General features: G+C 41.0%; 1 protein-coding gene across 1 annotated transcript in view; it reads left to right on the forward strand.

The window, feature by feature from the left end:
- The first annotated feature begins 2,342 nt into the window (after positions 1-2,342).
- Positions 2,343-24,722, forward strand: part of PCNX2 (pecanex 2) — a 306,992-nt gene continuing 284,612 nt past the window's right edge. The window contains exon 1 of the mRNA XM_068982673.1: positions 2,343-2,495. Within this exon, the coding sequence (XP_068838774.1) occupies positions 2,343-2,495 (153 nt within the window). The remainder of the gene's footprint in view (positions 2,496-24,722) is intronic.

A 24,722-nucleotide genomic window follows, 5' to 3' on the forward strand; every position in this document is an offset into this window, starting at 1 on the left:
TACAAGACAGGCAGATTGCCACAACTTCTTGCCAGAAACTTAAGAGTTTACAGAGAGGCCATAATGTATACAGTCTAGATGGTCTCAACCACATATTACTCTCTCAAGGCTGCATCCTTGAAGTGGCTCCTAGCATAGGAACAGTGGGCAGAACGTACACTCCAACAGTCTGCTTGTGCACCTCCATGGGTTTCCTGGATGGCTCAGCAGGTAAAGAATCTGCCTGCAATGCAGGAGACACAGGAGACATGGGTTCAATCCCTGGGTTGGAAAGACCCCCCTGGAGAAGGAAATGGCTACCCACTCCAGTATGCTGGCCTGGAAAATCCCATGAGCACAGGAGCTTGCTGGGTTACAGTCTATGTGGTTGCAAAGAATCAAACATGACTGAGCAACTAACACACACACAAGCAACAGCAAATGCATATTCAGTCCTATTAAATGTGCACACAGCACACTTAATTCCAAGTCTTTGTTGATTTGTCTGTCTCCTCTTGTAGTCTGTGAACTCCATGGTAGTGACTATATATATATATTTTATACTTGCTTTCTCTGTCTTCAGCAAAATGCCTGGCACACAGAAGGTGCTCATTAAATATTTTGATGACTCGGGCATGAATGAATAAAGGCACTTCTTCAATGCAGGAATAGATCTGTTGCATGGCTATTCCTCCTAGACCGAAGCACATGAGATGATCCTTTAATGTGGATCTTTCCTGTGGAGTTGATTGACTGATTTATTCATTAAACATTTATAGAGAGCCTGATAGGTTTCAAGTAATGAGTCCATATAAAAACAAGTATAGTATCCCCTCAGTCTATGAGAAAATGATTTTTCCAGTACAGAAAGCAGCATTAGTACATTTTGGTTAGTCATTTCTGCAGATGAATGCTGAATAGATTAAGGAGTGGTTAAAACTGAAGGTTTACATATCAGTGTGAGTTTGGATTTTCATGTCCCAGACCTGCTCCTCAGGATGGCCCTTGCCTTGTTTCCTTTCTGCACAGGGAGGCTGTGCGTCTGTCCTGGGCCTGCCTAAGGCAGCCATGCTCTAAAGCTGCTGCAGACCAGAGCGTAGCCAGGGCGTGCCCGGGGTGCGCATGTCAGGTGAGGCAAGCAGGAGGCAGAAAAGGCATGTGCTGAGGCTTGGCACCTTCTAATCCTTGTTCTTCTCCAAAGATTCCAACTCACACAAGCCTTCCTCTGCTCGTTCCTAAGGAAAACAAATTCCCTTTTATCTCCAGCTTCCCAAAATTTGTTCTCATCAACAATATGAAGCTCATTACTTTAGGTTCTCAGTTACTAATGATGAGGGCTTCCTTCCTTTATTCTAAGGAGGCAAGTTCCTCTTAATTTCTTCCCTGTCCAAAGCCTGCTTTCAGAAGAGAATCTGAAATTTCTCTACTATAAAAGGTCAAAGATTATTAGTTCAGTGATACCCTTCTAGTGGATCATCCTCTTTAAATAGTATACCCAATGAATGCCTGAGATTATGTTCTAGGAAACGTAAAAAGACAAGCAAACTGAGGCTTCTGAAATTATTCCCCAAAGGTGGTTATCTTCTTTATCTGTCAAGTTGGACAAAGTGGGGGGTGGGTGGGGAGGAAAAAAATCAGGGAGGAAAAAGCTCAGTGTCAAGGGCGGAGGTAGAGTTTAGCTAAAAGAACGTCTGAGGTCAGCGGTTAATTAAGGAGAACAAAACCGTGTAGGCAGTGCTCAGAGGAAGAAATTACATTGAGCGATGTGTGACAGGAGCCGGAGTTACATAACTATTTTGGTGCAGGCTGCAAAAAAAAGGAACTTGTCCTGGTTTATCTCTTCTGCATTAGAACATCTTTGATTTTTAAGCCCTTCACATTCCCTATTAGAAAGATGGGGACGAAAAGGAGGGGAAAGTGGGCAGAGGCAAAAAAAGAGGCTGGAGGGGCTCCAAAATTCTTCTTCCCCCGCCTCTTTCCCCACCCCCCGTCCCCGCCGCAACCGCGCACCTCCCCTCCCCCGCCACCGGGAAAGCGTTGGAGGGACTCTGGGCGGGCGCTGGGAGGAGCCTTTGGAGCATCCTCAGAGCAGCCGCCTCTGAGCACCATGGGAAAATCCTTCCTCCCTCGGACATGGCGCCCACCTGCCCGGTGGCAGCAGCCGGCTCCGGCGCCGCGATTCGCGGGTCCGGGCAGAAAGGCAGTTGGAGTTTCGGTCGTGGGGCGGAAGGAGCTGGAGGGGGCGGGGGCGGGAAAGGTGGCGGTGACGCCGCCCGAAGGCCCGCGTGTTAGAGCTGAGGGCGTCCGGGTGGCGGGCGCCGGGCAGCGGGCAGCGCGGCGCGTGCTGGCCCCGGCGCGCAGGCATGGGGTCCCAGGTGCTGCAGCTGCTCCGGCAGGGCGTGTGGGCCGCGCTCACCGGGGGCTGGTACCACGACCCCGATCAGAGCAAGTTCACCAACAGCTGCCACCTCTACCTGTGGCTGTTCCTGCTCCTGCTGCCCCTGGCTCTGCACCTGGTGAGTGGGGGTTGGGGGCCAGTCAAGCGCTGGGGAAGCCTGCGAATCTGCCTTCAGGATGGAAAGGACTGGCAGTGATTCCTAAGAGCTGGAATGGAGAAAGTCTTCAGGAATTTGGTACAGAGAAAGTACAGGGAAAGGATCAGGGAGGGCCTCCCCCGGCAGAAGTAGAAAGGACTTTGGGGGCTCTGGGAGTCATTGAGAATTGATGCTAGCTGTTCCGATGAGTCAGACTCTGCTTGTTACTGTGCAGTGTAGAACCGATATTATATGTGAACAGCCCCAGGCCCCTTGGCTGGGTAGCTTAAGACAATATTTAGCATAAGATGCTGTGCATGATAGCCAGAAGGCAAATGAAATGTTAAAGGCAAAGCTATTTCGTTTGTTAATCTGTTACCCTTTTCTTCCCTTTCCTGTTTTGCTTTGGGAAGGCAGGTTCAATGATCAGTTACTCCATTTGCAGTTTCCACACCACTCTGTAAAGAAATCTGTAGAAAAAAGTAATGATGAAGAAATCTAATGTAATTTATTTGACCCTTTAGTGAGGTTACACAGTTGAGTGCTTGCTGAATAACTGCATAGATGACCTTCATAGGTAAACAAACCCAATTGAAACAGTGTTTAACCCTCTTTGAAAAGCTCTACAAGTAAGGTGCTCTAGGTCATGTGAGATGTGTTTGGAATTGAATTTTGATATGCCTATTGAAGGACTTAATTTCTAAAACATAACTTGATCATGTTCTCCACAGCAAAAATCTTCAATGAGTTTGCGTGGCTGACAGAGTCCCATTTTGCCATTAGAGGTTGTCTGTGATTTCTTTCCTATTTACTCTTGTAGTTTATCCATGGGATCAGAATTCTGGCTCTGAAGTCAGGCTGCCTACATTAAATTCTGGGTTCACTCCTTACCAGTTCTGTGAGCAAGTTACTTTTACTTTACCTGATTAAAAAACTTTTATCCTTAAAATGAGAAAAATACTAAACCAGTGTTGTTTTGGGGCCTATATCAACATGTAAAGCTATCCATTCTTCTGGCTTTTGACCTGGGATTGGATGCAGACCTGGTGTAAATTTCTGTTTGGCTGCTTATTAGTTGTTTGACCTGTTCTTGGCCTTAATCTAAATCTTACTTTGTCACCCTTAAAATAGATGTGATAATGACCATTTCATGGGAAGAATAAATAAAATTTCATGTAAAAAACACTTAATAAAATGGCTGATCCTTGGAGACCCTTTAATAAATTTGTTTCCTTTTCTTGTGTGACCTTATCCTTCATGTTTTCATGGCATAGAGTTCCCCATGTTTTCTCTTTGCCTAGAGGGGCAGCACAGGGGAGAAATGAGCCAAACTTGGGTGCAGTTCTGGTTCTTCTGCTCACTGGTTGTGTGAGCTTGTGCTTCCTGGTTTGTGTACCCAATAGCAGCAGCCTTACAGAGTTCATAAGAGGATTGAATGAATTAATGAATAGAGGACTGAATGAATTAGTTAACAGTTGATTGAATGAATGAATCAAACTACTTCTCAGTACTGTTTTTTTTTTCCACATCATTCACTTGCCAAAATCTGTCCATTCTTCAAAACCCAGTGGAATGGCCATTTCTGTCTAGGTATCCTTATTTACACTTATCTAAAATTAATTTCTTTTCTATCCTGCCCCAATACTATTCTCTATTTACTGTCAGTACTGTGGGATATTCTGAATTCTGTACTTAGTTGTTGGAACATGTTTTTTAGCTCTACTCATGGATTGTGAGCTTTTTGAGGACATGGGTTTTGATTTTGTCAATTCATCTTGGTTTTCCTTGTTGTACCTAGCAGAGTGCCCTGTTTTTGATTAACAGTGATCTCATACATAATAAACTGGTGGAAATAAAATCAACCTTCCTGTCCTTATGTTCCAGTCAGTATTAGGTTGTCTTTCTCACAGCACGTTCTGAGCATTTCCTGATAATGAAAGCAATACATACTTCACTTCTAATCCCACTCCTCAGCAACAACCAAATTAATGTTTAATGTAATTCCTGCAGATTTTTAAAATTAATATGGGCTTCTTTTTGCATAACTCCTTTTAAGATTTGATGTATGCGTATGATCAGAACCCTTAATTTCTACCTAATTATGCTTCATTGAGTAGCTTGATTTCTACTTTATATTTGCGAATAAGAAACTGTCCTTAGCTAAATTTCTCTTTAATGATATTTCAAAGTAAGTTTTGGCTAAATTTCAAGAGTTTAGAAATCAAAAAAGCGATACCTTAAATACTTATGTATCAGGTTTTCTGGATCAAACCAGTTATACTGAAATTTTTATATCTTTATGCATTGTGCTTTGAATCATTACAGAATCATTTAATGTGAGTGCATTCATTATATTGCTGTTTTCTAATAAGAATGATAGCCTATCTTATTGAAAAAAGTGCAGGTAGTCCTTTTCTTGCTCTGGTCTTCTGAAAATTAATTTAGAAATGAAAGATCCTTTTTCCCCAGTGGAGGATTCTGTTCTCTGGATTTTGATGCCTAAATATATTTTTCTGCACTTCAGTGCCGCCTCAGATTGTCACCATCCTTCTCTGTTTGTTCCACTTATGAGAACTTAGTCCAGAAAGATCCCTGGCTGCTTGCTGACAGCAGGGACATATAAAGTTCTGTTATTTAAGGGAAACCGAATGTTTCTGGACTTCTCACAATTTGTTTAAACAAGCTTAGTCAAGACAGTTGCTCTGTAAGAAGAATCCACCCTTTAATTTAATGGGGACTTTGAATAGGTAAATATAGTTTTTGTTATTATTTATCAAAGCAAACTGATCTCTAAGCCCTAGCATTTATTTAGGTCTAGGGGGAAAATAGGCTATTTATTAGCATTCATAAACTATATATTTTCAAGAAATGCTCAAAATACATACCTAAAAACAAAGGTCATTTTAGAGCGTTTGAAAAGAGCTTTACTTTGATTTATTATCAGCGTAATTTTAGTTTGGGCAAGCCGAAAGATCCATTTGTCATCAGAGATGTTTGGTTTCTCATTTATTACATGTGTTCTTATATTTATTCTTTGAAGATTTATGTAGAACTTTAAAATGGGAACACCCTGGGCATGATTCTGACCCAGAATAAGTTCTGGCAGCACCAGACTAGTGTCAAAAGATGTCCTTGCCCTATTACTTATCAATTGTGTGATTTTGTGCAAGTCTCTTCACGTCTCTGGGCCTCAGTTTTCTCATCTGTAAAATGGTTTTTATTTTTTTTTTTAGATTAAGCCACTGAGATCCAGAGGGCATAGGTTACTTGCCCAAGGCCATCTAGATAATTGGTAGTAAAATTCAGAATTTTAGCTGAGGTCCTGTTGTCTCCAAGTCTTTGGCCTTGTCATAGCACTGTGTTACCTGACCTGATATACTGATATACAAGAGAGGATTTGAACTCCCTGAAGCAGTGACCTGTCCTGAAGTGAAGTTCTGAGCATCTGGCAGGTGGTAAGGTCAACCGGAATACAGGAAAAAGTGGGGTGGAAACTTTACATTCTTCAAGACCTCATATAAGGCATTATATATTTTTATTCTTTATTTTATGGTTGTGGCTTTATTTTCCTCAGTTTTTTTTGTCTTTTAGCCAGACGTACTTGGCTTGCCCGGTGGCACTAGTGGTACCAAAGCCGCCTGCCAATGCAGGAGACATAAGACGTGGGTTTGATCTCTGGGTTGGGAAGAGCCCCTGGAGGAGGGCATGGCTACCCGCTACCCGCAAGTACTCTTGTCTGGAGACTCCCACGGACAGAGGAAGCTGGCGGGCTACAGTCCACGGGGTCGCACAGAGTTGGACACACTGAGCTGACTTAGCATGCAGGCACTCTCTTTCCAGGTCTGCTTTTTAATTTAAACTTGAAGACTGTTTGCTTGGATAAACACCACTTCGTTTCTAATTGTTGTAATGATAATAAAGTGGAATTTGTCGGGGCGGTGTCGCCCCAGACATACAGTGGGTGGTCCGTGCACAGTGGTCGTCATTGTCATACCCAGCTGGTAACCCTTCTATCACGGTCTGTGACCACCCCCCATTTGGGTACATAACTATTTTTCTTTAGGTTCTGTATTTCTTTGGCTACCCCTTTTTGCTCCTGCTTCTAACACAGAAGATGCCTTTATATGAATTACGGAAACGCGGTCTGTCCAAAAAGACACCCTTTCCTGGCTCTGGACCCGGGGGCTGCACTTCAGTCACCATTTAACCGTGTCAGCTGGTGGCCTTTGTACAGTATGCAGCCTGCTCACCCTGACACGACAGGCCTGACCGGTCCACTTGATTGTTGGTACGTTGTTGGACTGCTTGGTACACTGCTGGTCCAAGAGGGTACCTCTCACCCTGGTCAGTCCTAGCGCTCATATTCAGCTTCTTCATGAGAAAGGCTTTTTCTGCTGTTGAATCACATGGTTCATACTTAGTCTTCTTTGATTTGTAGAAGCTGTTTTCTCGTGCTTCTACTTCTGGTGACTTTATTTATACTCACATTGAGATGCTTGATGCTTTACACTTTCCCATAATCCACTTGTGTGTCTGAACTTCTTTCTTCCTCCCCTCAGCTGCCTGAAACAAAATCAGTTTGAGGTTGAGGGATGCTTGAAGGCAATCTTCTCTGGGCCCTGGGCTTCCAAAGAAGTGCAGACCCAAGCCTTCTAGACTCGGGCCGAATGCCATCCCTTGCAGTTGTCTTAAAAAATTTTGCCACTCCAGATCATTGTTTGGACTGTGTGTGCAAAGAGCTTGGCTCCATGGGGACTTTGCTTTCCTGGCACAAGCACTTTTGCCAGAGATGTCCCTCTCTGTTGGGCATCCTAGGGCTGTCTTCAATCTTTTCAAGTTAATATGGCCTTTCTTGAGTGACCTTGCCACCTTCTGCAAAATTCCTTCTGCTCTTCCTCATCTTCTGCCATTTAGACACATGAACGTCTGCCAGCCACTTGTGTTTTTGTGTCTGTGATTAAAAAAAAGCACCTGCCTTGTTCTACGATGTCAGCCTCTGCAACACTTTACAAAAGAGTATTGTTCTTCACTTTTCTTTCTTTCAAATATTGCAAGATCACAACTAATTTTCTGGTGGTAAAATTTATTATGTCCCCAACCCCACCTGCACTTCCCTTTCTCCCAATTAGTGACTAGTTTTATTTGGATGCCACTCTCTGTAGACATATTGTTATTTTTCCAATTGTAATGTTTAATACTTTATTTAATACCCTTGGGGTGATTTCTTTTGCATGGAAGGTGATATTTATCAGGAGATTATTGTTTTCTGATATTAACCAGTTGGTGTCTCAGATTATTCCTTTTACAGTTAAACCAACTTTCTTGTCATTTATTTTTCTACTCCAAATCTCTTTTATACATCCTACAGAAGAAAAAAAAATGAACTAGTTCTTTTTTAAAATTTTAATTTAATTTAATTTCTTATTGGAATATAATTGCTTTACAATGTTGTGTTGCTTTCTGCTGTACAACAATGATATATGTACACACATATCCCCTCCGTCTTGAGCTCCCTGCCAACCCCCCATCCCACCCCTCTAGGTCATCATAGAGCACCAAGCTGAGCTCTGCGTACAATACAGCAGGTTCCCATTAGCTCTCTGTTTTACACATGTTAGTATATATGTATCAATCCTACTCTCCCAATTGTCCTACCCTCCTCTTCTCCCACCCTCCATCTCTACATCTGTGTCTCTATTCGGTTCATTTCAATTCAGTTGCCCAGTCGTGTCTGACTCTTTGCGACCCCATGAACCGCAGCATGCCAGGCCTCCCTGTCCATCACCAACTCCTGGAGTCCACCCAAACCCATGTCCATTGAGTTGGTGATGTCATCAAACCATCTCATCCTCTGGTGTCTCTTTCTCCTCCTGCCTTCAATCTTTCCTGGCATCAGGGTCTTTTCAAATGAATCAGCTCTCCACATCAGGTGGCCAAAGCTTCAACATCAGCCCTTCCTCCCAGGGCTGATCTCCTTCAGAATGGACTGGTTGGATCTCCTTGCAGTCCAAGGGACTCTCAAGAGTCTCCAACACCACAGTTCAAAAGCATCAATTCTTCTGTGCTCAACTTTCTTTATAGTCCAACTCTCACATCCATACATGACCACTGGAAAAACCATAGCCTTGACTAGACGGACCTTTGTTGACAAAGTAATGTCTCTGCTTTTTAATATGCTGTCTAGGTTGATCATAACTTTCCTTCTAAGGAGTAAGTGTCTTTTAATTTCATGGCTGCAATCACCATCTGCAGTGATTTTGGAGCCCAGAAAAATAAAGTCTGACACTGTTTCCACTATTTCCCCATCTATTTGCCATGAAGTGATGGGACTGGATGCCATGTTCTTAGTTTTCTGAATGTTGAGCTTAAAGCCAACTTTTTCACTCTCCTCTTTCACTTTCATCAAGAAGCTCTTTAGTTCTTCTTCACTTTCTGCTATAAAGGTGGTGTCATCTGCAGATCTGAGGTTATTGATATTTCTCCTGGCAATCTTGATTCCACCTTGTGCTTCCTCCAGCCCAGTGTTTCTCATGATGCACTCTGCACATAAGTTAAATAAGCAGGGTGACAGTATACAGCCTTGATGTCTCTATTCCTGACCTGCAAATAGATGTATCTGTACAAAAAAATGAACTAATTCTTAATGATATTCAAAATTTTTCCTTTTTTTCTGATGGATTTCTCACCTTTAACATTGCTATTATTATAGGTAATAGTAACAGCCAGCACTCTTTGAGCACATATAGACTGGCACTGTTGGAAGAGCTCTGTGTGAACTAAAACATTTCCTCCTTAGAGAGCCATTGTCATTATTCCCACTTTACAGTTGATGAAACTGGCATGGAGAGGTTGGTTAAGAAGTTTCACAATACATGGCTAGTTGTGACCTAACCAGAATTAGAGCCCAGCAGCTGGAGTTGGTACCTACTCAGCCATACCACCTCTAATCCAGGTAATTTCACAAGTTAACTTTTCCTCCATAGTCCTTTGCACATGCTTAGTGTCTGGATCTCTTCATGCCAGTGTGCAGAATATTTTCCAACAGGGGATCTATTTTTTTGCACTTTGGCATGAAGAGATCCAACCACTGAGTATGTGCAAAGGACTATGTAGGGAAAGTTACCTTCCCTCCCTCACTTGTCTCCAGTACAGTTTTTGAGAGGCAGCTACCATATACTGTCTCTTGTGTGTTCTTCCAAGTGACATTTGGTCACATGTGACTGAGTTTGACTTCGGGATTCTGAGGTTTAATCCCAAAGCAGCCTTCTTTGTCATCCACTCTCCTTTTAATTTGCTCTGTAGAGAGTTCTTTCTCTACTCTTAGATAAAAATGTACAAGGCCTGTGACTTCAGGTCACAGATAATACAAGGCCTTATAGTTGCTTTAAGTAACAAAACACAGATTTGATTGGGATTTCAGCTGGTCCAATTCCATATGGTGATGCCAGGCTTCAGCGATGTGAGGGTGGCCTGGTCTTTTTTCACTTTTCTTTCTCACACATTGGCTGATGTTCTCATGCCTTTGGCATCGAAGAGTAGGAAAGTTCTTTGTTAACCAGTGCGGTGGTAATCTGGCTGTCAGCTTTTGAGACATGGCTCACATTTCCAGCTGACTCTCTCCAGCGAGGTTCTTCCATATGTCCTGTAGAGACCCTGTTCTCCTTGCCAGGTTTCTCCTACCCACAGTTTCCTGGAGGAGGGTTGCTCTATCTCTATTCTGCCTGGTTGCTTACTCCTTCCACAGTTCTTTGGCACGTGGCAGTCCACCCCAGATTTCTTTTGGTCCACGGCCCCTCTGAACTTCTAAAGCAAACCCTGAAGTCATTTGCACACACAGTCTATGCAAATACTCACATATTCTCTCCATGAACAGACTGGGAGGGCAACCAAACCCCAATATATCAACTTCTTTATCCCTCCATCAGAGCAACTAGCCAGCCAGTCTCTCATCTTTTAGTTCTTCTGGGAAAAATCAGGCATCATACTTCCTGCCCTAATTGTCAGGACCATGATAAGACTCTGAGTGGTCCCACCAAAGCCTTTCTCCTGGTTGTGCGGGAGAGATACACAGGGCTCACTGAGTACCAATGGGGCCCTCCGACAATCTTCATGAGTCCTCTCATTCTGGACTCCATTACATCCTCACTTTGGGTGAGGGATTTTAGGGTCATCTTGCTCATTGTCATCACCTATTTAGAAAGTTTCTGGATGTGCTTTGTTCCAGAGGCTGTCCTGGAATCTGATATCTATCCTCCCTTGGCTCTTTAGTCAGCACTTCCACACAACTGTTTTGTGTGCAGCCGTTTATCTGTACTACATCTTGTTTCTTCCACTTTACCTTTTCCACTTTATTTTTGACAGCATTCCATGAAGAGCTACTTCATTATTTTTAATGTCAGCATGGTATGCCACTGTGTGTGTAGAGTGATTTATTTGACCTGTCCCCTACGAAGACTAGAGCTTCGGCTGATGGCTCAGATGGTAAAGAATCTGACGACGGTGCAGGAGACCTGGTGTGATTCCTGGTTTGGGACGATCCCTTGGAGAAGGAAATGGCTACCCACTCCAGGATTCTTGGTTGGAGTATTCCGTGGACAGAGGAGCCTGGCACGTCCATGGGGTCACAAAGAGTCAGACATGACTGAGAGCCTTAAACTGTGAAGATTATTTTAAGTTTTTCAGATGATCTTTTACATTGTCTATTTGAATTGTTTCTTTCAGTATCTGAGCGTGTATATAACAGTCAGGATATGCTGATTTGTGCTGATGTAACAACCTCAAAATCTCCCTGGTTTTACCATTTTAAAAAAATTTGTATTGTATGTCCAACATGGTTAGTTGGGAATGGAGAGCATGGTTAGGAGGGGGTCCTGCTTATCACGGGCATGTAGATTTCCAGGCTACATGCCCATTGCACTCAGGCTTTTCTTCATCAGGACTTTCCTGTACTCCAAGGGCAGTGGAAAGTACAGTCCTACTGTGTGTCCAGAAAAGAACTGGACCTATTTGTTGGACCTATGTCTACTACATCAAAGTGCCAAGTGTTCAGCTGGATATTGGGGAAACAACAGGCTAATGATACATTGGTATCTCTCCTTGTTAACAGGTAAAGATAAACAGATATAAATAACAATGATAACTTATTTCAAGGGAAGTACAAGATGCTTTACAGTAAAGATGGAAGGCCTCTTTCTGGTTTTGGTGTCTAGAAGGGCTTTGCAAAGGAAAGAATTTCTAATCTGGAGTCTGTTGAGTGATTAAGAGCTAGTCAAACCAAGATAGTAGACCATGAGATTGTTCCTCAGCATGGTGAGATACAGTGATGAGTTATTTTTCAGTCAACTTTGAGGTAGGATATTGTTTTTTATCCCCCAGTTTTTATTTTTGAAAAATCCCGCATCTACGGAAGAGTTACAGGCATAGCACAGTGAATGTGAATACTATACACCCTTCATTTTGAGTCACCGGTTCTCAGTGTTCTGCCACGTTAACTTCACCACTCTCATGGTTATACAGTTTAAAATCTGCTGAATCATTTGAGAATAAATTACAGACATCAAGACACTTCCCTCTAGAAACTTCGTCAGGTATCTCTTAAGGAAAAAAACATTCTCTCATATAGTTGTCACACTCATAACCATTGATATAATGCCTTGTCAGATATATAGTTCTCATGCAAATTTCACTAGTTATGGCAATAGTGTCCTGCCTAGCTGGGATTTTGGTTTTGTTTTTCTGGATTTGAGTTTCAATCAAGGATTGCACATTGTTTTTAGTTGTGCTGTCTCTGTCCTTTGTTCTAGAACATGTTCTTCAAGTCTTTTTTCTTCGTTTTTGCTTTTATGCCAGTGAAAGTCGTTTTGCAGAAGGTCCCACAATTTTGATCCTTTTTTATTGCATCCTTGTGATTAGATGTGTGATTATGTATGTTTTGGAATGAATACTAAGTGATGTGTCTCGTCCTGATAGTATCAGGGCCACCCAATGTCTTCTCCCCCATTGTTAGTGCTGTTAAGTTTGGTCGTTGGTAAAGATGGTGTTGGTCAAATTTCTTTTTTGTAAAGGGACCCACCCGGTTTCCCCTTGTATTTGACAAGTAATCTGGGAGAGGATACCTGGAGATTGTACATGTTATTATAAAGTCAAAGTGAAAGTCACTCAGTCGTGTCCGACTCTTTGCAACCCCATGGACTGTAGCCCGCCAGGCTCCTCTGTCCATGGGATTCTCCAGGCAAGAATGCTGGAATGGGTTGCCATTCCCTTCTCCGGGGGATCTTCCAACCCAAGAATTGAATCCAGGTCTCCTGCATTGTAGGCGGATTCTTTACCTTCTGAGCTACCAGAGAAGCCCCCTCATATCACCCCTCAAAATTTTCATTCATGATTGTACCATAAATTAATGATGCTTGGCTAAGATAATTACCTTAATGATGGCTGCAAAATGGTGATTTTCTATTTATTGGTTAGGTATTCTTCTGTGAAGAAAGGCTTTCCTTTTCCCTCTGCCCTATGATAATGTCATGCTTATTAGTGTGGTCTCATAATTTTTTTTTTATTCAATGGATATAATTTATTCTTACCATCATTATTTTTTTAAATTAAATATTTTATTTATTTAAACTAGATTTTAAAAACAATGAAGTATAGTTGATTTATAATTTTATTTTAGTTTCAGGTATATAGCATAGTGATTCAGTATTTTTACAGATTATATTCCATTAAAAGTTACTACAAAATAATGGCTATAATTCCCTGTGCTGTATAATATATCCTTGTTGTTTATCTGTTTTATGTACAGTAGCTTGTGCCTCTCAGTTACATACCCCTATATTCCCCTTCCTCTTTCCCTCTCCTCGCTGGTAGCTACCAGTTTGTTCTATCTGTCTGTGAGTTTGTTTTTGTTTTGCTCTATCCATTCATTTGGTTTATTTTTTAGATTCCACATATAGGTGACATAATACAGTATTTGTATTTCTTTGACTTACTTCGCTAAACGCAGTATACTCTTAAGTTCGTCTATGTTATTGCAAATGGCAGAATTTCTTTCTTTTTCTGGGTGAGTAATACACCATTATACATATATATACACTCCTATAACCCCACTCCAGTACTCTTGCCTGGAAAATCCCATGGACGGAGGAGCCTGGTAGGCTGCAGTCCATGGAGTCGCAAAGAGTCGGACACAACTGAGCGACTTCACTTTCATTTTTCACTTCCATGCATTGGAGAAGGAAATGGCAACCCACTCCAGTGTTCTTGCCTGGAGAATCCCATGGATGAGGAACCTGGTTGGGCTGCCGTCTGTGGGGTTGCACAGAGTTGGACACGACTGAAGTGACTTAGCAGCAGCAGCAGCAGCAGCATACCTCTACCAAAACAAAATCTTTTTGTTAAGTTCATGAGTGTTTTGTGATTTTCATTATTATTACTATTGTTGTTATTACTTTAAGAACACATCGATAATGTGCTGTGAGAGTACTGTTTTCTAAAGTTACTTGGATTAATTCTTTAAACAATTTTATTGAGATATAATTGACATATAATGTCACATTAGTTTCAGGTTTACAACGTTGTAATTCAATATTTGTATAGGATTAATTCTTTATTTTTATTTTTTGATTTGTTTTTATGGTTATGCTATCAACTTGATATACGATTAAGCTCATCTGTGATTAATTCTAATTTTTTTTCCTCCTTCCTTGTTGATTTAATAATTCTAAGAGGTATAGAACAAGTTAAAAAACACATTAAAAAGATATGCCATTTTACTTTATCAAAAAATGTCTCTGGCTCTTGAGTGAAAATTAGATTCAGGAAAGAACAAGATAGCTGTGGGAGGTTTGGAGGCTGTTTTCACTAGTCTAGCCCAGAGAGAATGTTGGCAGTAAAGATGGGTAAATGTGGTCTAGTTTGATAAGATTTAGTGATGCATTCACTTTTGGGGTGGAGAAACAAGTATAAAGGTAGGAATCAAGGCGGATGCCCAGTTAATTGGTTTGAGCAATGGGTATACCGGGTACCATTGACTGAGATGGGAAATGATAGGTAGGACAAGACAGTGGTGAGAAAGGATGTGAAACCAAACACCTCATTTTAGACGTGTTAGCTCGGACTTTCCTTTTAAATATCAAAGTAGAGAAATTATTGACTAGGTAGTTGGATATAGCTGTGGGGAGCTTAGAAAAGCAATCTAAGCTAGAGATATGGATGAGAAAATCATCAATTATAGAGATTATATTGATGCCAGGGGACTGAATGAGAACATGTAGGAAGAGAGAAGAGGCCCCAGGAGCTGTAGACTCAGATGTAAAGCAAAGAGGAGGTGTGAGTGAGACAGGGGGAAAGCTAGGAGTGTGACCTCTTAGAAGCAGAACGAGGAGAACATTGCAAAACGTAAGCAACTGTGTTGAGTGCTGCTTAGAAAATTGGATTAAATTGTTGTTTTTAGAGATGTTGACAAGAACATTTTCAGTGGAGTATTGCGGAGTAGCAGTCTGATTGCTATGGGTTTAAGAAGCAATGGGAGATGAAGAAGTGAAGACAGGTGGGAAAGACCATGCTTTCATGCAGAGAGTGAGAAATAGTGTAGTGCAATATATAGAGAGAGACGTGGAGTCAAGGGAGACCTATCCTCCCTCCAAGTTTGGAGGAATCTTGAGGATGAGGATGCGATTTGAATTCCCCCGTGGTTCTCGGAGAGCTGCTTCATACACAGTGGATAATCGAATCACTCTTCTCATTAATGAAATCTAACTCATATGGGAATTCACAATTTTGGAAGAGTGTCTGTGGTCAGTTGCATTTCAGTATACCCACTGCAATGTGGTGGCCTGGATCCAGATCATTAAAAATGGAGCTTGAAAACCAAGGTGTTACTCCTAGTATTGAATTGCCTTAAAGTTCAAATTATGCTGTCGTTTTTGTGACAACCTTTTTTTTAACTACTTAGATGGCAACAAAAGAGAATATTTATGTCATTTATGTAATAAATATAATCTTTTCCCCATCATAGGAAACTTGGATTTAAAAAGAAAAGACCATTGACTGATTTTACTTCATTTATTGATTTTGGGTGATCTTAAATACAAAAAACAAATATAGAAATGTTGGGACTGTGAAGGACCTTGGGAATATTTTATTTTGGGTTATATGTATATTTAATTCCTTTTTCCAAATCTTTATCATCTCAAAAGAAAATGAAGAGAGCTAATACTTATTTCCTACTGATATTCCTAATCTTTTGATAACTTATTCTTCCTTTAAAGACTACAACTTGAGATCTGTGAGTCTGTTTCTGTTTTGTAAATAAGTTCATTTGTATAATTTCTTTTTAGATTCAACATATGAGGAATGTCATATGATAAGGATGGGGGAAGGGATACTTAGGGAGTTTGGGATAAACATGTACACACTGCTATATTTAAAATGGATAACTGACAATTGTATAGGGAACTTTGCATGTGGCAGCCTGGATGGGAGGGGAGTTTGAAGGAGAATGGATACATGTATATGTATGACTGAGTCCCTTTGCAGTCTACCTGAAACTGTCACAACGCTGTTAATAGGCTATATACTGCAGTATAAATTTAAAAGTTTAAAAGATAAAAAGATTACAATGCAATACTTAATCAGGGAGGAATAAAAATCAGAAAATAAGAAACATCCCTGAAACAAATATTTTACCAAGAAAACTGTTGGGCTTATTTCATAATTATTTTTTTCTTATTATATATTAACATTTCTCACTGTCTAGACAAGCAATAAAAACATTTGCTCTGTAGCTCTTTACTCACTTCAAAACACTGCATCTGAATTTATTATTCCATGGCATTGATGAATGGTGCATAGATGATGAGGATGGTGATGGTGATTAGTGACTCGAGCATTTGGGTGCTTAAGTACCAGAAAATATTAGTAATATATTAGTACAATAGTTAACAATCCTGTTAGGAGCTATTATTCCCATTTCACAGCAGAAATAGATATTTATGAAAGCTCAATAGATCGCTGGGAGAAATATCAATAACCTCAGATATGCAGATGACACCACCCTTATGGCAGAAAGTGAAGAAGAACTAAAGAGCCTCTTGATGAAAGTGAAAGAGGAGAGTGAAAACGTTGGCTTAAAGCTCAATATTCAGAAAAAGAAGATCATGGCATCTGGTCCCATCACTTCATGGCAAATAGATGGGGAAACAGTGGAAACAGTGGCTGACTTTATTTTGGGGGGCTCCAGAATCACTGCAGATGGTGATTGCAGCCATGAAATTAAGACACTTACTCCTTGGAAGGAAAGTTATGACCAACCTAGACAGCATATTAAAAAGCAGAGACATTACTTTGTCAACAAAGGTCTGTCTAGTCAAGGCTACGGTTTTTCCTGTGGTCATGTATGGATGTGAGAGCTGGACTGTGAAGAAAGTTGAGCGCCGAAGAATTGATGCTTTTGAGCTGTGGTGTTGGAGACTCTTGAGAGTCCCTTGGACTGCAAGGAGATCCAACCAGTCCATCCTAAAGGAGATCAGTCCTGGGTGTTCATTGGAAGAACTGATGTTGAAGCTGAAACTCTAATACTTTGGGCACCTGATGCGGACAGCTGACCCATTTGAAAAGACCCTGATGCTGGGAAATATTGAAGGCAGGAGGAGAAGGGGACGACAGAGGATGAGATGGCTGGATGGCATCACCGACTCAATGGACATGGGTTTGGGTGGACTCCAGGAGTTGGTGATGGACAGGGAGGCCTGGCGTGCTGCGATTCATGGGGTTGCAAAGAGTTGGACACGACTGAGCGACTGAACTGTACTGAATTGAGTAGCTTCTCCAAGGTTGTAAAATTATTAAATGGAGAAAAATTACAACATGTAAACATGCATAACTATCCTAAATGTTTATTTATTCACCAAGATTTTTGAGCACCTATTTGCTACATACCAGGCTAGGTGTTGAAAGAATAATGTAGAACAAGACAGACCTGGTCTTGTCCTCATCGAACTGACCATCTTTGAATGACTAATTAAGAATCAATGATAAAAATGTAAATACCTTGAAAAGCAACAAAAATAGACAACTGACAGAGAAATATATATATATACATATATTTTCAATAAACACATGAATGATTATTTTAGTAATAATCTAAGAAAAGTAGATATTAAAATAATGTGATTTTGGCATATCTGGGTTGCAAAGATTTAAAAGGTAATACCTAATATACTTTAAACAAATAACCATTCTCAGAAATTCAGAGGGCTATATGAATAAGATGAATCACAATTTATTATAATAAAAGACTAGAAATAGGTATCAATTGATAGGGAATGGGTTAATGAATTATCTACGGTACTTTCAAAGTGGAGTACTATGCAGTTAAGGGAATGGGACAGTAGACTGCTATAGAGTGATCTCTAGGATCTATTATTAAGGAGAAAAAGAACAGAAGTTAAACTTAGGCTAGAAATTAGGAAGGAAATAGAAAGCACTTACCTTTATGTTTTAAAGAAGATACAATAAAAGGATAAATTAGGAAAAAGCTAATAGAAAAGTAAAGGAAATAGACTGGAGGACACCAACAGAGCTGGCAAAAAGGAATGAATCTTACTTGATAGTTTGGGGGCATACTCAAGCAAAAACTATTTCAAATGACTTTAAACATGGAGTTTCTAGGCCTACTGGAATATAACCTAAAGATAAAAACACCAGAAACATCTTAAATTGCATTTGGTTATCTCATTGTCATCAAAAAGATTTTATATTATTATTTTGAAATTATTATATTTATAGACCGATGATGACAATAAGAAACTGTGATTAGGAATCAAGAGTTCAGCAATAAGAGAAAACAGGTACAAATGAAATCACAGAAGTTACTTAGAACCTTGTAATCTACCATTTGAGTTGGAAATACCCATCTGAAATCATGATTTATTTTTTTCTAAAAAATGCATATTTTTAGCTCTATTTAGATTGAGGCTACGAGGAGAAAGGAGTGACAGAGGATGAGCTGGTTGGATGGCATCACTCAGTGAACATGAGTTTGAGCAAACTCCAGGAGATAGTGAAGAACAGGGTAGTCTGGAGTGCTGCAGTTCATGGGGTCGCAAAGCAACTGGCTAACAAAACATGACTTAGCAACTAAACAACATAATCAATGATAACCCAATAAGGATGCACAAATCTCACAGCCAGATTCTGGTCTTTAAGTACCATTGTCATCTTAAAGATAGTAGGATTCTTTGGAGAAATCGCCCATTCTAGGTTTGGTCCAGAAAACATACAAGAGGAACCTAAAGTCAGAGAAACTGTTGAAGAATACTAGGGTCATGTTGAAAGGCTTTGGGATTAAACTTGTAGATGCTGGCCAAAGATGGGTCAGTTTGAGCATCCATGGGTCATAATATAATGGTGTGCATTTAGAAGTAGGGTGTGTCCTATAGGAAGACAAGACGTTGATGCTGTCATATAGAAACTGTACCGGATGCCAGAAAGACTCAGTTGTCCCCCCTACAGTGGCTGGTATGTGAGCAGAAAGACTTGCCCCCAGGTCAGCGACCAATCTGTGGTTAGCCTAAGAGTGGGATGGACGGAGGGCCTCAGTGTCTCCATCTGCGAGGAACTGGAGAAGCAGGTTGATGCCAAGAAAGAGGCATACAGCCCTGCTCCTATCCCTTGGTTATCAGAGAATCTTCCCTTTTTAGAAATCTCCACTCCCATTTTGCACAGAAGTGCACCCCCTATGCCCACCACCAGGCCTAATTCTTTAAGCCCTTTCCTTGCTCTGACTCAGGAGATGGGGCCATTGGTCCCCTTTCCATCATCCAGTGCCTCTTGCAGTGCTGGTCTCCTCATGTGATGTCACTCCCTCACAAGGCCCACATTTGTCATCTCAGGAGCACTTACTAAGCAGCTAGTGTGGGAGCCTGACTCCTCACAATGAGTCAGCGACTTCTCGAGACTTCTCCCTGAACTTGGCTTTGTCAGCTCCTAAGGAAAGCTCTGTTCATCAGTTTGGGAAGATGAAAAGACTCTCTGGTTGGATGGTGGTGATCGTTGCAAAACACTATGAGTGGACTTGATGTCCCTGAACTGTACATTTTGAAATGGTTAAGATGGTAAATTTTGTTATATGTATTTTGCCACAATAAAAGGATATATATATATATATATGTATATATAAAGGAATGGTGACTGTGAAAGAACCAGAGCTCTGAGCAGAAGGAACAGAGGTGGGTCCCACGAGGAGAGCTATGAACCATTGGGGTATACACACAGACAGGTGCTTCTAGGGAATGCTAAATCCCAAGAAACCCAGTTTAGCAAGAAATGCAAACTGTTGTATTCATAAATGCTTAGTTGGTAACATGTTATTTTTCTTGAATTTTGTCAGAAAAAAGTTCGGTTGAATGATAATACAACTAGTTATCCTAGTAATGGATCAGAAAATGACATATAGCTTATCTTTGGCCAAGGATATACTTTTGAAAAAATGTTGCCTCTTATTGTTAGTAAAGATGTGTTCAAATGATAAGTTCATGGAAAGGAGAGAGAATTATGATTTACCTTAGAGCAAGTAAACCTCTATTCAAAAATCTGAATATACCTTATATTGGGGGAAAGATTTGGAGTTGAAATTAAGCATGAATATAAAACTGCTCATTCATGACAGAGTCCTTCCTAACCGCCCCCCCCCCTTCCCTGCATATATGCTTATAGGAGAGAAAATTCTAGAAGCTGGAGATTTTTGTTGATTGAAAGTAATTTTCAGTGATCTCCCTGGGAATGCAGAATTGAGGGAACCTGAGCAGAGCTTATTTATATAGCATAAAAAGGGAACATTCAGAAACTTCCCTGGTGGTCCAGTGGCTAAGCCTCCGAGCTCCTAATGCAGGGGGCCCGGGTTTAATCCCAGGTCAGGGAACTAGATCCCACATGCCGAAACTAAGAGAGCACATGCTGCAGTTGAAAGACTCTGATGCCACAAGGAAGATCGAAGACCCTGCATGCTGCGACTAAGAGCTGGCACAGACAAATAAATAAATATCAAAAAATTAATAATAAAAGGGGACATCTCATTGATGTCATTTATTATTTTATTGAATAATAAACAGAGAAGATGCTCATTCCATTTGGGGGGTCTGCTGAACGGAGAGGTTTTTAAAAGACTCATTAGAGCAGAGAATTTGGGGAAGAATAATGTGCTGTGTGTCACATGCTGTGACATCTTTCCTATCTCCAAGGAAAGTTTCAGTAAAATGTGTATCTCTACAGTCTGGTGTGGTGTAGGGGCTTTTTGGTAATGTGACAAAGTTCTAAGTGTTCCTGCACTGAGGATGAGACAGGAACTGTTCTTAACTTAGTTGCGAACTAGTTACTGACATTCATGTTAACTTCAAATTCTAACTTGTTGCCTTCTCTTAATTTCAACATTGCTAAGCTTATGCTGTAGCCCACAGGTATGAGAATGAACTGAAAGTAATATCTCTTCTTACTGTGGCAGGTCAATTTTTTTCCAAATGAATTTCCACAGTATCCATATGTAATCTTTTCTCTCTCATCCTTCTTTTCCCTAGCCTTCTTTTCCCAATGCCTTGAGTTTTATCTCTAATCTGATTTGAATGGAAGCTTCCTCATAAAATGGAGCCCTGACATTCACTTAAGTGAAGCCATGCTAGGTGCCACACCCCACATCTCAGTGGTTCAATGAATCAAAGGTTTATTTCTCGCTTCTGTTGTGTGTCCATCTGGGGTCTGTACGGCCCTTGTTCCACAGAGTCACCCAGGAGCCCAGGCTGAAGATGCTCCATCATCTTGTGGATAGATTTGGGAAATCATGACCTCTGACATGATCAGCTAAAGAGGAGAAAGGCATGGAGGAAGCACCCAGCTTATAACTGTTTAGACTTAGAAGTGACACTGAGCACTTCTGCTCATAGTCCATTGGCCAAAAGTAGGCACATGGCCCCCGCCAGACTGCAAGGGAGGCTGGGAAATCCAGGGGAGTCCATGTGTGTTTGAGAGCACTTTCTTTGGTACCACTACTAACTGGAATACTATGAAACCCAAGTTACATTATAGTTCAAACAGCTTTTGAATGTAATTTGTATTTGGCAGTTTGCTAATCTGTTCTCATAGACATTTGCTGGGACTCATTTATTCTTTTAAAGTTTTTATTTATTCATGGCTGTTCCAGGCCTTTGGTGCTGGGTGGCCTTTTTTCTAGCTGTGTGAGCGGGAACTGCTCCCTAGACGTGGTGCTCAGCCTTCTCATCATGACGGCTTCTCTTGTTGCAGAGCACGGGCTCTAGAGTGGGTGCGCTCAGCAGCTGTGGTTCCCAGGCTTGAGAGCACAGACTCCGTAGTTGTGGCGCACAGGCTTAGCTGCTCTGAGGCATGTGGGATCTTCCTGGACTAGGGATTGAACCTGCACCTCCTGCATTGTCTGGTGGATTCTTTACCACTGAGCCACCAGGGAAGCCCTACTGGGATTTATTTTTTATTAAACACTTAAAAAAAATCTTCCTTCTTCCCCTCGCACTTTTATTGAGTAATAATTGACACTCAGCATTTAAGATATACATCCTAATGGTTTGATTTACATATATTGTGAAATGATTATCCCAGCAAAACAGGCTTAGTTAACATTAAGCATCTCATGTATACAATGGACACAGTAGAAAGAGAACAGAATTCTTGGGATGAGAACTCTTAGGACCTGCTCTCCTAACAACTTTCTTATGTATCATACAACAGTGTTAATTATAGTCATCATGTACACTACACCCTCAGTACTTATTACTCTTACAAGTTTTGACCACCTTCCTTTAATTTTCCCTCTCTCCACCTTCCCACTTCTGGTACCCAGTCCATCCCTCCTCCCACCCAACCCCTCCTGGCAGTCACAAGTCTGTTCTCCACGTCTCTGAGTCTGTTTCTGTTTCATAGGTAAGTTCATTTGTGTCCTAGTTTAGATTCATAAGTGATATATGATATATATATCATAAGTGATATATGAGATTTGTCTTTCTCTTTCTGACTTATTTCACTTAACGTGATAATCTCTAGGTCCATCCATGCCGTTGCAAATGGCATTATTTCATCCTTTTAGCCCATTTAAAAAATATATTTTAGACCTGAAATATACAGACAGGTTAAAAAAGGTGATGAGGCTGCTAATGACCTCTTTATCTGTCTTCCCAATTTGTCTGTATGTTCCTTGAGGTTCTTTGCAACTTCTCATGAGGAGATATACGTGTAAATGCGACACTTGTCTGCTTTCAGGGAGGGAAATTGACTTTATATATTATCTGTCTGCCTAATATTATCTTATTTAATCATTCTTTCATTTATTTATTTATGAGTTTATATTTACGTGTGGACTTTTCCCCCCATGAAATAAACACAAGCCAGTGGTGATGAAAATTTGTCGCTTTGACTTTTCCTGTTGGTGATCTTCCTTGGTTGTTCTTTTGATTTGTCTGTTCTGTTTGGGCTTCCCTTGTGGCTCAGCTGGTAAAGAATCGCCTGCAATGCGGGAGACCTGGGTTCAATCCCTGGGTTGGGAAGATCCCCTGGAGAAGGAAAAGGCTACCCACTCCAGTATTCTGGCCTGGAGAATTCCATGTATAGTCCATGGGGTCGTAAAGAGTCGGACACATCTGAGCGATAACCCATTGTTATTCTGTTTAGAAATGGTCTTACCTAGATGGCAAACAATCAGATAAGACCAGGGCAAGTTGTGCAGAGGCTGCGTGGGACCAGAGGGGGCCAGGCCATGTGGTCTCCAAGCCTAGCTGTGTTCCACGCTGCAGCATAGACTGGACTCATCACTGTCTTTCTGAGGTCCTTCTGGGAGGTGCATTGATGAAAAAGGTCTCACTCTATTGAAACTGTCCTTAGTATCATCTTGAGACACTCAGGGATTCATTTCTGTCTCAGAAGATAAGAATTTCATTTAGGAAAGACTGGAAAACCCATCATGGTTCATGGTCTGTGAGAAAAATAGGAAGGGATGTGAGGGGAGAATTAAATGGATCTCAGTGATTCTATTAATACTTGTTTCTTGAGGGGATTGGACAGAATCAAACTGACCCTCACCATTATCTCCATGAAAAGATCCTTTGCTACTGATGGAAATATCCCTCTGCCTTTTGTTTTTTTGAACTTTTAATTTTATGTTGGAGTATATCCAATAACAGTGTTGTGATAGTTTCAGGTGTACAGCAGAGTGACTCGGCCATAAATATACATGTATCCATTCTCCCCCAAACTCCCCTCCCATCCAGGCTGCAGCATAACATTGATCAGAGTTCCATGTGCTATGGTAGGTTCTTGTTGGTTATCCATCTTAAATTTAGCAGTGTGTACATATTGACCCCAAACTCCCTAACATTCCCTCCCCTTCTAGTAACCATAAATCCATTATCTAAGTCTGTGAGTCTGTTTCTGTTTGTAAATAAGTTTATTTGTATCATTTCTTTCTGCTGCTGCTGCTAAGTTGCTTCAGTCGTGTCTGACTCTGTGCGACTCCATAGACAGCAGCCCACCAGGCTCCCCCATCCCTGGGATTCTCTAGGCAAGAATACTGGAGTCGGTTGCCATTTCCTTCTCCAATGCATGAAAGTGAAAAGTCAAAGTGAAGTCACTCAGTCATGTCCGACTCTTAGCGACCCCATGGAGTGCAGCCTACCAGGCTCCTCTGTCCATGGGATTTTCCAGGCAAGAGTACTGGAGCGGGGTGCCATTGCCTTCTCCTCATTTCCTTCTAGATTCCCATATAAGGGATATTATATGATATTTCTCTTTGACTGACTTCACTAAGTATGACAGTCTCTAGGTCCATCTAAGTTACTGCAGCTGGCATTATTTCATCCTTTTTAATGGCTAAATAATATTCCATTATATACATATATGCACCACATCTTCTTTATCCCTTTATCTGTTGATAGACATTTCGGTTGCTTCCGTGTCTTGGCTACCGTAAACAGGGCTGCAGCGAACACTGAGGTGCATGTATCCTTTCGGATCATGTTCTTCTCTAGATATATGCCCAGGAGTGGGATCATCCTTCTGTGTTTTAGAAACAGTACACTCTCATAGAGCCCTTGCCTACATCACGCCACTAGAAAAATCCATGGCTTGATGATATTAACCCAATGGGAAATCAGGGTTTTTTTTAAATTTCTTTCTCCTTTCCTCTGTTCTCTGCAAGGG

This window comes from Capricornis sumatraensis, chromosome 10 (assembly GCF_032405125.1).
Source record: "Capricornis sumatraensis isolate serow.1 chromosome 10, serow.2, whole genome shotgun sequence".
Classification (NCBI taxonomy): Eukaryota; Metazoa; Chordata; class Mammalia; order Artiodactyla; family Bovidae; genus Capricornis; species Capricornis sumatraensis.